Below are 17,953 nucleotides of genomic sequence, written 5' to 3' on the forward strand. Positions count from 1 at the left end.
TGTCTCCTCCCCTTCATCTACACCGTCTTGAAGTGGATTTAACAGGTGACATCAATAAGGGATCATAGCTTTCACCTGGATTTACCTGGTCAGTCTTGGAAAGAGTGTTCCTAATGTTTTGTGCAGTGAATGTATAGAACCCTTTGTAGGGTTCTTCTTTACTGAACCAAAACTAGTTCCATATAGAACCCTTGGGTTCCATACAGGGTTCTATATGGAACCAATTTTGGTTATATATAGAACCTTAAGGGGTGCCATGTATGAAGAAAGAATTGAACTATTTTGGTTAAATCCAGAAGCTTTTTTTCTAAGCATGCTGTACAAAGGTTGCTGCTCGTTTTGAACATAGCCTATATGTCAGCCTTGAATATAAGCTATATTTTTCAGTGTCACTATTTTGCATTTATGTTTTGTACTTTGGTATTTCTTTTTCAGTGTTGTTTCAGTGATTCATCACATCACAATTGTAGGCCCTACTTCTATTTGTATTTATGTTTCAGTTTTTGTTTAGTGCCTAAGGAGCTTAACTATTTGTCATGTGACTAAACACAGATCAAGATACATAAAAATGAGGATTCTTCAGAGATGCAAACAAGAATTCCAATTACATGGTCACAAATAAGAACTCATTTGTATTTCTGACCGGGATTTGGAAATTATCCTTATCAGATTTTATCAGACAGTCAGTTAAAATAACTTTATATTGTTTTGGGTAAAACAATAACCTTTGTGACACAAAACCAGTGGGCATTGATACACAATTCATGCAAAGCACATACTGTACTATGTACTCTTTCTAAGGGTTGGATGATGTTGTTATATGATATTTATGTGTTTGTCTATGATCTGTGAAGATAAGTAATTGAGGAGTCTCAGTATACACACCCACACACACGTATTCACCAGCGCTCCTGTGCTGTATCGTATTGTCTAGCATGACAGTGTGCTATTATTCTAGGCTTTGTGATGGCCTGTATTGTTTTCCAGTGGGGTCTTTTGTTGTGTTGGAGGGCTATGGTGATGCTGCAGGGGCAGGTTTGTGCTGACGATGGCCTGTAGGGATGACAGGGCCTGATATGGCCGTATGACTGGTCCAGAGAGAGTCAGCAGCAAAGCAGCTCAGAGATGGAGTAGGACCTGTGCACATACACACTCTTACACATATTCTTAATAACACCGCCTTGCTCCAACTGAAGCGCAGCCATGCAAGAATCTCCTGGCTCTATTGGTGTGGATGGAGGTTATGCCAGTAATGTGCCTGCCTTCCTCACCAAACTGTGGACCCTGGTCGAGGACCCGGACACCAACCACCTCATCTGCTGGAGTGCTGTGAGTACCTGAAGCACTGACTCTTCTGATTGGTTAAGTTGGTTAAAGAGAGTCAGAGGTCTTTCATACTGTTGAATATATTTAATGTGTTTGATATAAATTACAAGAATGAGAAGATAAGTAATGGTTAGGTGCAGTGGCAAGATAGAACTATGAGTAATAGACAAGTTCTATGTTTGACTATCAAATTAATTGGATATCATGACTGTTTATACTCGGGTTGACTGAAAAGTGGATGTGTTTAAACCTTTGGTTAACCCAAAACATGTGCCTCGCATTCATTGGCAGCATTAGATAGATCTGGAGGGTAACCGAGTAAATGTCTTCCAGTGTTGTTCCCTTTATAAACTAAGGGTATCGTCAAAAAGTATGATTAGTATCGATCATATCAGTATTGTATCACACATCTTCACAGTGTAAGAAGTGGTGAATGAGACCACATACTAAGCAACCCTTGACATCTTTATCTTTGTACCTGTTTGTGTTACTGTTATGCCCAAGATTCCACAATCTGGCTTACAGAGTCCTCAAAATGTAAGTGAGTAACCATCTTTGAGAGAATCATGACTTCATCATGTTCATTAACTGATTTTTGCTTACTGGACACATATGGGGATAGAAATATTGACTTTAACAACATTTTCAAAATCATGTAGCCAACCTGTTTAACACTTAAAGAATGTGCTATTGGACTATGATGAAATGACAAAAGTCCATAAGCTTCGCATTGATTTAGTGTCTAAGAGGTATGGGTACAGTTTGCTGGTACATAGTTTTTTCCCTCAACCTTCATTTTAGCACTTAGAATTCTTAGAACTTAGAATATATATATTTTGAATGTAAGTGGCAAAGCTTCCCCTGTTCTGTTTTAATCCAGGTAGCCTGTAAAACATTAACTAGGATATACACATTTCTCAGAACAGATTTTATATGGACTTATTGGTATAAAGCAAAAAATACACTTCCTACTTGATCAACCTTCACAGGATTTATAGAACTGAGCATTATATGTTTTTGACATTGGGCTGGTTTCCCGGACAGCCTAGTCCTGGACTAAAAAGCATGCTCAATGAAGAATCTCCATTGAAACTGCATTTTGGTCCCTTTAACTTGTCTGGGAAACTGGCCCTGAATGTTGAATTGAGGTAGTCAATGTCTAACCAGTGTTTCATAGAACTTAAACACAAACCCCTATTTTGGTTATGTCCCTCAGACTGGGACCAGCTTCCATGTGTTCGACCAGGGCAGGTTTGCCAAAGAGGTCCTGCCAAAATACTTCAAACATAACAACATGGCCAGCTTTGTTCGTCAGCTCAACATGTGTGAGTACCTCTCCTCAGCTCTAGAGAATAGCGAAATACCCTGTCAGATATTTAGCAGTATTTAGAAGTCAATTGTGTAGGAGTGACTTTTGTATTGTTTATGTGTAGGTAGGCTATGCATTAATTTATGTATTTGAGTGTTTGTGCCTCTGGATGTGTGTTTGTGCCTCTTGAGGTGTGATTGTGTGTGTGTGTGTGCATGTGTGTTTGTGTGTGTGTGTTGCTGTGTGCCGCAAACCTCTGGGCTGATGTACAGATGGCTTCAGGAAGGTGGTGAACATAGAGCAGAGTGGTCTGGTGAAGCCAGAGAGAGACGACACAGAGTTTCAGCACCTCTACTTCCTGCAAGGCCACGAACACCTGCTGGAGCACATCAAGAGGAAGGTGAGACAGAAACCTAGGAAATAAAACACACACACACACACACCAACAAAGTACACATAGTGAGACATCTGTGTCTGTTTGTCTGTGTGTTTAGGTCTCCATCGTGAAGAGTGAAGAGACTAAAGTACGGCAGGAGGACTTGAGTAAGCTGCTGTATGAAGTACAGGTACTGCGCAGCCAACAAGAGAACATGGAGTGTCAGATGCAAGACATGAAACAGTAAGTAGCAATATGTGCTGATACATGGCATCAATCATAATTACAACAACAATTTGCTAAATTAATACAATTACTATAATCAGTACTGTAGTTGGTGTAATGCTATAAAAAATGTGGTTTAAGGCCACTGAACTGGGACAAAATGTATTACTAACCATACTAAGCCATACTGTATGTAACAGACTCATAGTCCATCCTCAGTAGCCCATGCATTGTCCCTGGCCTCATTATATGTTCCAATGGTTTGGTCTATTGTCTACATTGGTTTAAGAGAACATTCAGCTGCTCACCTGACATTCAGCTGCTCACCTGTTGCGCCCTATAATAGCATCAGGTGTGCTGGTCAGGTGGCGCATGTGTCAGGTAGCAGAACAGGTGGTCTTGTCACGTGTCTCTATCTGATCTGGAATCAGTGGTGGTGACATCTGGCTGAACCCTCAGATAGGACACATCAGGGTGAACAGGCTGAAATCAGAGCATCGCCCAGTAATCACACATATAGATCACACACGTGGGACGTGCGGGTGGTGAGTGAAGGGGTGATAGTAAACTGGTGAATGCCACAGTGGTCTGTCTTACTCCTCCAGGCAGAATGAGGTGCTGTGGAGAGAGGTGGTCTCACTGAGACAGAACCACACCCAGCAGCAGAAAGCCATGAATAAGGTGAGAAATTCTCAGTTAACATGACTATACAGTGTGTGTGAATTAGAGAAAGAGGAAAAGAGAGGGAAAATGGGGAGTCAGAGTGTGTTACTTTGGTGCTGAATCATTCTCTGTTTTTTGCTCCTTTATAGCTGATTCAGTTCCTTTTCAGCCAGATGCAGTCAAACACACCCAGCACTGTAGGAATGAAGAGAAAGCTGTGAGTACATTGTCCCCGACACACACAAAGGCTAAGATTCACAATACATGCACTCAAAAACACACACACACACACTTGTATGTACATACACTCGTTAACACACCATACTAACACATCGACAATAGTCACACAAACACACAAACACAGCAGTGGGAATGGCCAACTCAGCTGTATGTGGTCAGCTGACGCGCAACACAATCCCAGCTTGGATGAATGGAGCTGAATGCTGAATCAGACCTACTGAGCCCTAAGCCCCTCACACACACACACACACACAATCACTCACCCATCCCTCCCATCCTCTCACACCCACACCACCCCAGTGAACCAGGGCGCATGACCCTCTACCCTCTATGGGAAATGCACCATCAGCTTGTGTGACCCGTGTGAACAAATCGGTCAAAGTCAAAGAACAAGGGACAGTGACATAAAACACTCATATTTTCCCTCATTTCATCTGTCACATTCATACCGCCAAAAGATTTAGAAATGACATCACTTTAACTGGACATTTTCAGATCTGTTTATACCGTTTCCAATAACATTCATAACACTGTGCCATAGCTGGCTTCTACAATGCAATTTATGCTGACATTGTGCCCCACTGTTGGTGGTTAGTAATGGAACACTCTTGGAAAAAAGGGTTTCAAAAGTGTTATTCGGCTGTCCCCATAGGACAGTGGTCGCCAACCGGTCAATCGACTTGTCGATCTCCAAGGCATTTCTAGTCGATCGCCAAACATTTCTGTAAAAAACCCAACGATAAAGCCTTGTGTTCCTTTTTTTTTTTTTATTAGTCTCGGGCTGTTTGTGGTAGGTGCAGCCAATTCAGCTGTCCTGCGCGCCAGATAGGCAAACTGTTGCCATTTTAAGTGCCTGAAGGTACAAACTCTGCCTTCCCGGTGGGCCTGGAGAGGAAATCAAGTGCACTATGACAAACCTGGCCAATCAGATTGCTCAGATGACAGAGTCTGCAGTGATGTAGCAGGCATAAATGAAAGCTTCAGCAATATTGAGATTTCAAAACGTTTAAAACCATGACTAGAGAGAGACTGTCAACGAATACAGCAAAGAGCTGCTGTTTTTATGAGTGAGTTCATGTTTAAGTTCTCACTCAGCACTGTCAACACTTTGTATTAAACACTTTTATAACCCATAAAATGCGCGTTCTTCCTATTTCCACTCAGCGCTACAACAAGCAGTGCAGCAGTAATGAATAAGTAGGAAAGTGTATCGATAGGCTTGCGTTGTTATTATTATTAGCGGCTTGGGTCTTTTTTAATATCGAGAAATATTTCACTTCCTCTGTTCATATGAGTAACAACATGAATTTGTGCATGAGGCAGAAATAATGCGGTGCGAATCGAGTTCGCCATCAGCTGGAAGACGGTGTCCCTTTTTGTTCAGTGTGCAGGAAAGGGAGAGCGGAGGAATGTTGAGAGACCGACCCTCAGTCTGCTGCTCTCTCCCTCTGCTGAGACTGACCATCAGATGCAGGCACCATCAGCCCAGTAAAATAAAAAGCTAATTATTTAAATGTATGCTCACTCAGCTGTGCCTCACAAGTAATACAACAATGGATCTATTACCGTTGTGATCATATAGCCTACCTCAAATTTTGAAATATATATATTTTTTTAAATGTCCCGAACAATGCATTAGCAGGTAAATTCAAGCAAAGCCAGTATGCGGTGATAATGTATTGGGCCTATAGCTTACTGCACAAACCTCATTGCTACAGTACTGTTTTTAATTGGTTATTGTTGCATAAGCTTACATTTTTTAAGTCATGTTAATAAAAAATCAGAGTGGTAGATCTCAGCTTGCATTTTGACTCAGGAAGTGATCTTGACTCAGAAAAGGTTGATGACCACTGCCATAGGATAACCCTTTTTGGTTCCAGGTAGAACCCTGATTGGAAAGGGTTCTACATGGAACCCAAAAGAGTTCTACCTGGAACCAAAAAGGGTTCTTTAAAGGGTTCTCCTGAGGGGACAGCCGAAGAACCCTTCTAGGTTCTAGAGAGCACCTTTTTTAGATATATTACTGATAGAGATATTACATTATGTGCACACTGCCTTTGCAAAATAGAAACAGCAGTGGTTGATATAAGATGAATAAAAGAAAATTATCAGAAAAGTCAATGACATAATGTAATTCAAAACTTTTCTCTGTTGTCAAAAAGCAAGTGGGTATTTCAGTGTTTTAAGGCCTACATGTTCGATACAAGCGTAGCTTTATTAAAAATGTAGTTTCTCAAAACTACCACTGCTGTCTCGACTCACCCTTCCAATCCATCAGAAGGGTTACAGTTAGTTCCCCTTATCCTCGGCTCTCATCCAGTAAGGCTATGCAGACACAGCTGTCTAAGGCTCTCATTCTATAAATTATGAGTTAACAGTTCCAAGGCATTTCATTGCAGAAGAGAAGAAAGTACTTCCATTGATTCACTATTGATTTCTCTATATTCCCCATCATGGTGATGCTTGGCCCTCCTAGTCCCCTTATGTTGGACGATGGCTCAACCACGCCCCCAGCCTCCAAGTTCAGCCATAACCACCAAATGGAGCCGTTCCATGAACCGTTCTATATCCAGTCGGTATGAACCCACTTTACCTTTCACCATTACACTATTTTTTACAAAGTATGGTGCTAGATGTACTGTGTTTATAGTTTCCAGCATTGGGACATCATGACTATCATATAAAAATATATATATTTTTTAACTGCATAGTGACTGTCAGGCTATGAGCTTCACAAACCTTTAATTAAACTATTTTACTGTTCCTTCTCCACAGCCATCCACAGAAACAGCCTCTTGCTCCAATAGTGCAATGACAGGAGGACCAATCATATCAGACGTTACTGAAATGTCACAACCCAGCAACATGCAAATGCAAACAGAGGAGACAAGGTAAGTGTCAAAGAACAAAAGCAAAGACACATTTTATCCTGTAGTGGCTTCCAAAGCATCAAAATCCAGTATGTAGTCGAGATTGGAAGAAATCTGTTGTTGAGAAGCCTTTTTCAGCAGGACTGATATAAACCTCTACTGTTTTCAACCAAGATCTCAGCGATCAGTGCCTCATTGCCTGCATCCGTAACGGGTCTGCGGTCAAATGACCACCCCTCACTATCAAACGCTCCCTAAAATACTTCAGTGAGCAGGCCTTCCTAATCGACCTGGCCCAGGTATCCTGAAAGGTTATTGACCTCATCCAGTCAGTAGAGGATGCCTGGTCATTCTTTAAAAGTGCCTTCCTCACCATCTTAAATAAGCATGCCCCATTCAAAAAATTTAGAACCAGGAACAGATATAGCCCTTGGTTCTCTCCAGACTTGACTGCCCTTGACCAGCACAAAAACATCCTGTGGCGTTCTGCATTGGCATCGAATAGCCCCCGTGATATGCAACTTTTCAGGGAAGTTAGGAACAAATATACACAGGCAGTTAGGAAAGCTAAGGCTAGCTTTTTCGAGCAGAAATTTGCATCTTGTAGCACAAACTCAAAAAAGTTCTGGGACAATGTAAAGTCCATGGAGAATAAGAGCACCTCCTCCCAGCTGCCCACTGCTCTGAGGCTAGGAAACACTGTTACCACCGATAAATCCACTATAATTGAGAATTTCAATAAGCATTTTTCTACGGCTGGCCATGCTTTCCACCTGGCTCTCTCTTTCGTATCGTCTGAGATTCCCAAAGATTGGAAAGCTGCCGCGGTCATCCCCCTCTTCAAAGGGGGAGACACTCTAGACCCAAATTGCTACAGACCTATATCTATCCTACCCTGCCTTTCTAAGGTCTTCGAAAGCCAAGTCAACAAACAGATTACCGACCATTTCGAATTCAACCGTACCTTCTCCGCTATGCAATCTGGTTTCAGAGCTGGTCATGGGTGCACTTCAGCCACGCTCAAGGTCCAAAACGATATCATAACCGCCATCGATAAGAGACGTTAACTCAGGTTTATATACATACTTTTTTAGACTGTAAACTCTCCTTCCAGACTCACATTAAGCATCTCCAATCCAAAATTAAATCTAGAATCGGCTTCCTATTTCGCAACAAAGCATCCTTCACTCATGCTGCCAAACATACCCTCGTAAAACTGACCATCCTACCGATCCTTGACTTCGGCGATGTCATCTATAAAATAACCTCCAACACTCTACTCAACAAATTGGATGCAGTCTATCACAGTGCCATCCGTTTTGTCACCAAAGCCCCATATATTACCCACCACTGTGACCTGTATGCTCTTGTTGGCTGGCCCTCGCTTCATACTCGTCGCCAAACCCACTGGCTACAGGTTATCTACAAGTCTCTGCTAGGTAAAGACCCGCCTTATCTCAGCTCACTGGTCACCATAGCAGCACCCACCCGTAGCACGCACTCCAGCAGGTATATCTCACTGGTCACCCCCAAAGCCAATTCCTCCTTTGGCCGCCTTTCCTTTCAGTTCTCTGCTGCCAATGACTGGAACGAACTGCAAAAATCACTGAAGCTGGAGACCCATATCTCCCTCACTAGCTTTAAGCACCAGCTGTGAGAGCAGCTCACAGATCACTGCACCTGTGCATAGCCTATCTGTAAACAGCCCATCCAACTACCTCATCCCCATACTGTATTTATCTACTTATCTTGCTCCTTTGCACCCCAGTATCTCTACTTGCACATTCATATTCTGCACATCTACCATTCCAGTGTCTACTTGCTATATTCTAATTACTTCGCCACCATGGCCTATTTATTGCCTTACCTCACCTCATTTGCACTCACTGTATATAGATTTTTCTTTTTCTACTGTATTATTTACTGTATGTTTGTTTATTCCATGTGTAACTCTGTGTTGTTGTATGTGTCGAACTGCTGTGCTTTATCTTGGCCAGGTCGCAGTTGCAAATGAGAACTTGTTCTCAACTAGCCTACCTGGTTAAATAAAGTTTAAATAAATAAAATAAATAAAAACATAAGACTGCTGTGTTTCTGCCCCCACCCAGGGATAAGTGTATGATGCTGATCAAAGAGGAGCCAGGGAGCCCAGGGGTGCGAGGCCGGGGGGAGGGGGTCCCACTGGGCTCCTGTGAGGTGTGTTCTGAACCCCCTGTCCTCCCTGTTGCCATGGTACAATCCGTCCTGGAGGGCCGAGGGTCTGGAGCAGACAGGAGGCTCAAGAGACCTGCTCTGGAGAGGTAGAGACACACACACGAACAAACAAACAAACATGTCCATCAGTTTTCCAAGCTCAAAAATACGTTTTACATACCTTTTTATTATTACATATGAATGTATTGTTTTCCAGTGAAGCCCTAGTAGTGTGATATGATGATGTGTGTTGTAGGCCTGAGGTACCTGATGCTGAAGAGAATGTGGACATGAGTCTGGAGGACCTGCAGCTTCTCCTGAGGACCCACCAGCAGAGTGTGGAGCCCACCACAGCTGTCATGGATGTGAGTAATACCCTCCAAAACTTGGCAGACACAGAGTTTGTTCCAGGACTGTGTCACAAAGGCATGGGACACAAAATGACTGCAGGAACAGATATACTACCTCCCATTTGAAGATCTCTAGTTTCTCTTCACTAGGTAGGAGTGAGTCAGACAGTGCTCACAGCAGCTCAGATTGATATGATGCTGTTCTGTCTTTACAGCCATTCAATTTCAACCTGCCCTTGAGTGAGTGGAACTTTACTGATATGGATTCCAACCTGAAATCAGTGAGTAGAATGTGTTTATGGTGTTTGAATTAGCTCTGCATATATTGTCTTAAAGTCTAGTTATATTAAGTGAAATCAACCCGCCAGTAAAGTCGGCGCAAGTTGTCAGTTACTTGTCAGCCATACATTTCTATGACTTTAGTCAGACAAGGACAGGGAATGGTCGAAAAATGTGTCAACAATATGCCTTCTTACTTCTTGGGTAGATTAATCAGTGTGTGCTGTGCAGGTAGCATCTCTGCAGTTGATTGAAAGTACTGGTCAGTGTTATCTTCAGGTGTATCCCACTCTGTGTTGCTGTGTTCCAGTACATGTTTCAGAGCCAGGAGGCAGAGGCTTACCCCAACGCTGGTTGTGAGGAACAGTGATGGCTTGACAGATCCGCTGGCACATGCTTGTCCTGACAAAGGCAGGTAAAGTATATATATGGCACACACTCAGCTACATCATTCATTTAATCAGATGGCTCATTCATCACAAAACCCACTAATATTGCCAATTACTTTAATGATTTTTTTAATTGGCAAGATTAGTAAACTTAGTGATGACATGCCAGCAACAAATGCTGACACTACACATCCAAGTATAACTGATCAAATTATGAAAGACAAACATTGTAATTTTGAATTCCTTAAAGTGAGTGTGGAAGATGTCGAAAAATTATTGTTGTCTATGAACAATGACATGCCACCGAGGTCTGACAACTTGGATGGAAAATTACTGATGATAATAGCAGACGATTTTGCCACTCCTATTTGCCATATAGTCCATTTAAGCCTACTAGAAAGTGTGTGTAATTCCGTTACAAAAGAATAGTAAAGCCCCCTTTACTGGCTCAAATAGCTGACCAATCAGCCTTTCACCAACCCTTAGTAAACTTTTAGATTTGTTTTGACCAGATACAATGATATTTTACTGTAAACAAATCGATAACAGACTTTCAGCACGCTTATATGGAAGGACATTCAACAAGCACGGCACTTACACAAATGACTGATTGGCTGAGAGAAATTGATGATAAAAAGATTGTGGGAGCTATTTTGTTAGACTTTAGTGCGGCTTTTGACATTATCGATCCTAGTCTGCTGATGGAAAAACGTACGTGTTATGGCTTTACACCCCCTGCTATATTGTGGATAAAGAGTTACCTGTCTAACAGAACACGGAGGGTTTTCTTTAATGGAAGCCTCTCCAACATTCCCCAGGGCAGCTGTCTAGGCCCCTTACTTTTTTCAGTCTTTACTAATGACATGCCAGTAAAGTAAAGCTAGTAGAGTAAAGCCAGTGTGTCTATGTATGCGGTTGACTCAACACTATACACGTCAGCTACTACAGCGACGGAAATTACTGCAACAATTAAGAGAGCTGCAGTTATTTTCAGAATGGGTGGCAAGGAATAAGTTAGTCCTAAATATTTCCAAAACTAAAGCATTGTATTTGGGACAAATCATTCACTAAACCCTAAACCTCAACTAAATCTTGTAATAAATAATGGGCAAATTGAGCAAGTTGAAGTGACTAAACTGCTTAGAGTAACCCTGGATTGTAAACTGTCATGGTCAAAACATCTTGATACAACAGTAGCTAAAATGGGGAGAAGTCTGTCCATAAGCAGGCAAGTCCAACAGGCCCTAGTTTTGTCGCACCTGGACTACTGTTCAGAAGTGTGGTCAGGTGCCACAAAGAGGGACCTCAGGAAATTACAATAGGCTCAGAACATGTACACAGCGAGATAACATTAATAATATCCATGTTAATCTCTCATGGCTCAAAGTGGAGGAGAGATTGACTTCATCACTACTTGTTTTTGTAAGAAGTGTTGACATGCTTAATGCACTGAGGTGTCTGTTTAAACAACTAGCACACAGCTCAGACACCCATCCATATCCCACAAGACATGCCACCAAAGGTCTCTTCACAATCCCCAAGTCAAGAACAGGCCCACAGTACTACATAGAGCCATGGCTACATGGAACTCTATTCCACATCAGGTAACTGCTGCAAGCAGTAGAATATGTTTTTAAAAAATGATCAAAATACACCTTATGGATCAGTGGGGACTGTGAAGAGACACACACAAAGGCACAGACACACATTCACATGATAAGACATGCACACTACACACACGTAGACATGGATTTTGTATTGTAGACATGTGATAGTGGAGTAGTGGACTGAGGGAAGACACTTAATGTGTTGTGAAAAGTGTTATGAAATGTAATGTCATGTAATATTTTAAATTGTATTTAACTGCCTTAATGTTGCTGGACCCCAGAAAGAGTAGCTGCTGCCTTGGCAACAGCTGATAGGGATCCTTAATAAATACAAATACACACAGCCATATCTCTTACTGGATTTGTGCATAGTTGAATGACGATTCTATGGACAGCTCAGTTCATGTGTAACAATAACAGCAAATATAGACTTTTCTTTCTTTTGCATGTCCTTTTCAGGCCAGAAAACAAGACATTCCTCAAGGCTCTCAGATTTGTTCCATCCCCTGTCGTCATGTTTTAGATCCAGCCTACCTGACCCAATGTGACCAGAGCAGGAGGGATTCTTGTCACTCAGAGCTCTGTGGGCCTATCTTCCATCCACTAGGATGTCCGTTCTGGGGAGTTTTCAGAAGCACTGTATAGCTTTTCAGAGAACCAGAGTTGAATCTATTTGGAATTATTCAGACTTCTTTCACTGATGTTCAACAGTTTTACTGGTGAGGACCCTGGCAGTTGTCAATTCAAAGGCTGACCTGCAGGACATCCTAACATAAGCAATGGCTTCTCTCCTAAAGCTGGACTGATCTACAGTCAGAAAGCCTGACTGAGGGATCTCAATTCATAAAAGACCAACCGACCAGTTGACATTTCAAGGATCAATTCCGAGTACAAAAGTGGAGTTTGGAGTATAACCGACACTATTACGAAGTTCCAATATTCTCTGCCATCATGCCAACGGTAGTATGAAAAGTTGCATCATACCACGGTGGCCCTGGTTTGTAAGCACTTTAGTCTCTGTGTGAGAGTTTCTGGTTGTGGAGCAGATTTTTTCCCAAAATAGCATATTTGGTTGTATAAAAATATTCTCATGACAAATACTATATTTGTATTTAAAAATGATATTCATAAGATAACAGAAATAGTGTTACTTCTCTTCTGTATGTTTTAATGTGAGAAGTCTAGGTAATATTTGATGATAGAATTCCCATTTGAAAAAACAATGAAGACACCATACATTGCTTTTTTGCACAATTTGTATCAGTATTTATTCTTAATCACAATCTATATATTTCTCTTGAAACACTCAGTGCTTTTCCTGTGCACAAGAGTAACTTTGATTTTCATCAAGTTGTCTATGATGACTACTAGGCTGTGTATAATATAATGCATGCATTAGTAAAATTAGAACAATAGGTAGATGACCCAACTTCATCTGAACTCGCTAAACAGAGAGGATAAGATCAACATGTAGACACGCTAAACAGAGAGGATAAGATCAACATGTAGACACGCTAAACAGAGAGGATAAGATCAACATGTAGACTCTCTAAACAGAGAGGATAAGATCAACATGTAGACTCGCTAAACAGAGAGGATAAGATCAACATGTAGACACGCTAAACAGAGAGGATAAGATCAACATGTAGACTTGCTAAACAGAGAGGATAAGATCAACATGTAGACTCGCTAAACAGAGAGGATAAGATCAACATGTAGACTCGCTAAACAGAGAGGATAAGATCAACATGTAGACTCGCTAAACAGAGAGGATAAGATCAACATGTAGACTCGCTAAACAGAGAGGATAAGATCAACATGTAGACTCGCTAAACAGAGAGGATAAGATCAACATGTAGACTCGCTAAACAGAGAGGATAAGATCAACATGTAGACTCGCTAAACAGAGAGGATAAGATCAACATGTAGACTCGCTAAACAGAGAGGATAAGATCAACATGTAGACTCGCTAAACAGAGAGGATAAGATCAACATGTAGACTCGCTAAACAGAGAGGATAAGATCAACATGTAGACTCGCTAAACAGAGAGGATAAGATCAACATGTAGACTCTCTAAACAGAGAGGATAAGATCAACATGTAGACTCTCTAAACAGAGAGGAAAGAGATGTTCTAGTGTCACTAAATCCATGTCTATCTATTTAAGTGTCTTTATTCTTCCATCCATCTAGCTTTCTACCACATCCCTCTTTTAAACTTTTCTGACTAGTATAAGATGATTTATTATAGATAAACATTCTGTCCTTCCATTGATTTTAGTGGTGGTTAGGGGGAAAGTAAGGTTTGATTTCAGGACAGACAAAGAGCCTCTCTAGAGCCTCCATTTGTTTCAGAGACAGGCCAAATCCCACATTGGGATTATATCGATTTTATACAAACTCCAGAGGGTGCGGACATGGAATGATGATGTAGGAGATGGGTGCAATAACCCCCACCCTCTTTCTCAATGATCTGAGCAGGTTCATATGATTTTGTTAGACATCAAACTGGTCGGACACATCAATGGAAGACACAAGTTGCTTTAAAATGTCACCTGCATCAAGAACTGTCTACCAATGTGAGAACTTCACACATTATCCAAATGCTAAAAATAAAAAAAAGATCAGTAGACCTGGCCGCCTAACAGCTGTTGTCACACCACAATTTTAGTGGTTTTCAAAACCTTGTAAAAAGACATGACTGAAAACTGAGCTGTGTTTGTTGGAGGCAGCTGCTGACATATTCCAATATTCCTCAGATAATATGGGATTTCTTGGAATCCATTAGAATCTGAAGAAACATCAATGCACTTCCTTTGACTGTGGAGGACACATCCACATGGAAAATAGCCCAGGTCTTGCCAATCTTCCTTTTGAACTGATAATACTATACTGTGCAATATTACAGTTGTGAGAATTCACAAGGGTGCAAATACATCAATGACCACTGGAATGTATAAAGTAAATGTATCATAGGCTGTATCATGGTAAGTGACACCTGTAGCTATAACTACAAGAGGAAAATATATGGTGGCGTTTAAATCAAATTGCACTAAGAATGATCTTTGTACTAGATTTAGCAGTATTCATTTAGAATAATTTTTTATCAGTGTTTTCTTTATTACTGAAATATGAGTGTCTCTGATTTGCTAGGAGTGATACTTTCATTCAACTGCTATTGTATATATATTTTTTAATTAATTTGCACTGGTAAAGATCGGATGTTCGAAATATACATAATGGTTGTCAGGATTGCAGACTTATCAACATGTTTGTTTTTTGAGGAATCATCTGCTGTAACAAAATAAATCCATGGTCATAATGCATCATTGTCTATAGCTTTGCAATGGCAATGTTGTATATGGGTAGAACTGGACAAAAGTCACAATGAAACAAAACATTTATTCTATGTATGCAATGACAATGCAAATTGTAAAAAAATAAAAGTTAGCATTGTACAAGCGCTCTTGTTTGCATGTGGGAAAGAGGCAGGGGTGGAGTATTTAACCAAAAAGAGGCCTATCATCAAATTATCGTATTTAATTTATGTGATTAGTTTCTAATTGTAAAAAAATATTTTGTATTATTTCTGTAAGAAATGGTAACTGTAATCTCCTCACAAATGTAGGAAAAACTCTCATATCTTTGCGGGGTGGTAGTAGGGCTGGGCGGTATGGCCAAAATATCATATCAAGATATGTTTTACATTTGACAGTATAACAGTATTTTATATTTTTTGAATAAAACAAGTTCTAAATATGATTTATAAGTGGTGCATGACACTAGGCTGGCAAAACATATATTATAGATTATTTTAATTGGTCTTTCTCCATTCTGATTGTTTTTTACTGTTCCATCCAACTTCAATCAATAATTTTTTGCATTTTCATCAATTTGTACATTACCTGCACTCATTTTTTTTTATTTCCAAGTAGGGCTGCATGATATGGTCAAAATAAATCTAGGCCTATTATGATTTAGATCAAAACACTTGGGGGAAACTGTTGGAATCATGAAAATATAATGATTATTCTAGTTATATAGTTGGAATACTGAGTGTACAAAACATTAGGAACACCTAATATTGAGTTGCACCCCCTTTGCCCTCAGAACAGTCTTAATTCTTCAGGGCATGGACTCTACAAGGTGTCGAAAGCATTCCACAGGGATGCTGGCCCATGTTGAGTCCAATGCTTCCCACAGTTGTGTCAAGTTGGCTGGATGTCCTTTGGGAGGTGGACCGTTCTTGATACACACGGGAAACTGTTGAGCGTGAAAAAACTGTTCTTGACACACTCAAACCTGTGTGCCTGGCACCTACTGTTGAAGTCGGAAGTTTACATCCACTTAGGTTGGAGTAATTAAAACTCGTTTTTCAACCACTCCATAAATGTCTTGTTAACAAACTATAGTTTTAGCAAGTCGGTTAGGACATCTACTTTGTGCATGACACAAGTCGTTTTTCCAACAATTGTTTACAGACAGATTATTTCACTGTATCACAATTCCAGTGGGTCAGATGTTTACATACACTAAATTGACTGTGCCTTTAAACAGCATGGAAAGTTCTAGAAAATTATGTTATGGCTTGAGATGCTTCTGATAGGCTAATTGACATCATTTGAGTCAATTGGAGGTGTACCTGTGGATGTATTTCAATGCCTACCTTCAGACTCAGTGGCTCTTTGCTTGATATCATGGGAAAATCAAAAGAAATCAGCCAAGACCTCAGAGAAAAAATTGTAGACCTCCACAAGTCTGATTCATCCTAACGTCTGAAGGTACCACGTTCATCTGTACAAACAATAGTACGCAAGTATAAACACCATGGGACTACGCAGCCGTCATACTGCTCAGGAAGGAGACGCATTCTGTCTCCTAGAGATTAACGTACTTTGGTGTGAAAACTGCAAATCAATCCCAGAACAACATCAAAGGACCTTGTGAAGATGCTGGAGGAAACGGGTACAAAAGTATCTATATCCACAGTAAAACGAGTCCTATATCGACAACCTGAAAGGCCGCTCAGCAAGGAAGAAGCCACTGCTCCAAAACCACCATAGAAAAGCCAGATTACGGTTTGCAACTGCACATGAGAACAAAGATCGTACTTTTTGGAGAAATGTCCTCTGGTCTGATGAAACAAAAATAGAACTGTTCGGCCATAATGACCATCGTTATGTTTGGAGGAAAAAGGGGGGGCTTGCAAGCTGAAGAACACCATCCCAACCGTGAAGCACGGGGGGGTCAGAATCATGTTGTGGGGGTGCTTTGCTGCAGAAGGGACTGGTGCACTTCACAAAATAGATGGCATCATGAGGTGGGGAAATGATGTGGCTATATTGAAGCAACATCTCAAGACATTACTCAGGAAGTTAAAGCTTGGTCACAAATGGGTCTTCCAAATGGACAATGACCCCAAGCATACTTCCAAAGTTGTGGCAAAATGGCTTAAGGACAACAAAGTCAAGGTATTGGAGTGGCCATCACAAAGCCCTGACCTCAATCCTATAGAAAATGTGTGGGCAGAACTGAAAAAGCGTGTGCGAGCAAGGAGGCCTACAAACCTGACTCAGTTACACCAGCTCTGTCAGGAGGAATGGGCCAAAATTCACCCAACTTATTGTGGGAAGCTTGTGGAAGGCTACCCGAAACGTTTGACCCAATTTAAACTTTAAAAATTTAAAGGCAATGCTACCAAATACTAATTGCGTGTATGTACATTTCTGACCCACTGGGAATGTGATGAAAGAAATAAAAGCTGAAATAAATAATTCTCTCTACTATTATTCTGACATTTCCCATTCTTAAAATAAAGTGGTGATCCTAACTGACCTAAGACAGGGAATTCTTACAAGGATGAAATGTCAGGAATTGTGAAAAACTGAGTTTAAATGTATTTGGCTAAAGGTGTATGTAAACTTCCGACTTCAACTGTACTACCATACCCCGTTCAAAGTCACTTCAATCTTTTGTCTTGCCCATTCAGCCTCTGAATAGAACACATACACAATCCATGTCTCAACTGTCTCAAGTCTTAAAAATAACCTGTCTCCTCCCCTTAATCTACACTGATTGAAGTAGTTTTGATAGGTGACAAGGGATCATAGGTTTTACCTGGATTCAC

At 40.8% G+C, this 17,953-nt stretch overlaps 1 protein-coding gene across 4 annotated transcripts; it reads left to right on the top strand.

The window, feature by feature from the left end:
- The first annotated feature begins 1,077 nt into the window (after positions 1-1,077).
- On the top strand, positions 1,078-13,068 carry LOC139539877 (heat shock factor protein 4-like). Of its 4 annotated transcripts, none has more exons than XM_071343243.1 (14): positions 1,078-1,329; positions 1,831-1,863; positions 2,543-2,651; positions 2,908-3,035; positions 3,130-3,254; positions 3,821-3,917; positions 4,049-4,116; positions 6,616-6,715; positions 6,915-7,030; positions 9,118-9,309; positions 9,459-9,567; positions 9,768-9,833; positions 10,142-10,246; positions 12,287-13,068. In XM_071343243.1, the coding sequence occupies exons 1-13, from the start codon at positions 1,204-1,206 to the stop codon at positions 10,199-10,201; spliced, it is 1,329 nt and encodes a 442-aa protein (XP_071199344.1). In that variant the 5' UTR covers positions 1,078-1,203; the 3' UTR covers positions 10,202-10,246; positions 12,287-13,068. The 4 variants fall into 4 exon arrangements, with proteins under 4 accessions (XP_071199344.1, XP_071199347.1, XP_071199346.1 ...); XM_071343245.1 differs by having other exon boundaries at positions 1,079-1,329; positions 3,842-3,917; XM_071343246.1 differs by lacking the exon at positions 1,831-1,863.
- Positions 13,069-17,953: the final 4,885 nt, after the last annotated feature.

This window comes from Salvelinus alpinus, chromosome 15 (assembly GCF_045679555.1).
Source record: "Salvelinus alpinus chromosome 15, SLU_Salpinus.1, whole genome shotgun sequence".
NCBI lineage: Eukaryota > Metazoa > Chordata > Actinopteri > Salmoniformes > Salmonidae > Salvelinus > Salvelinus alpinus.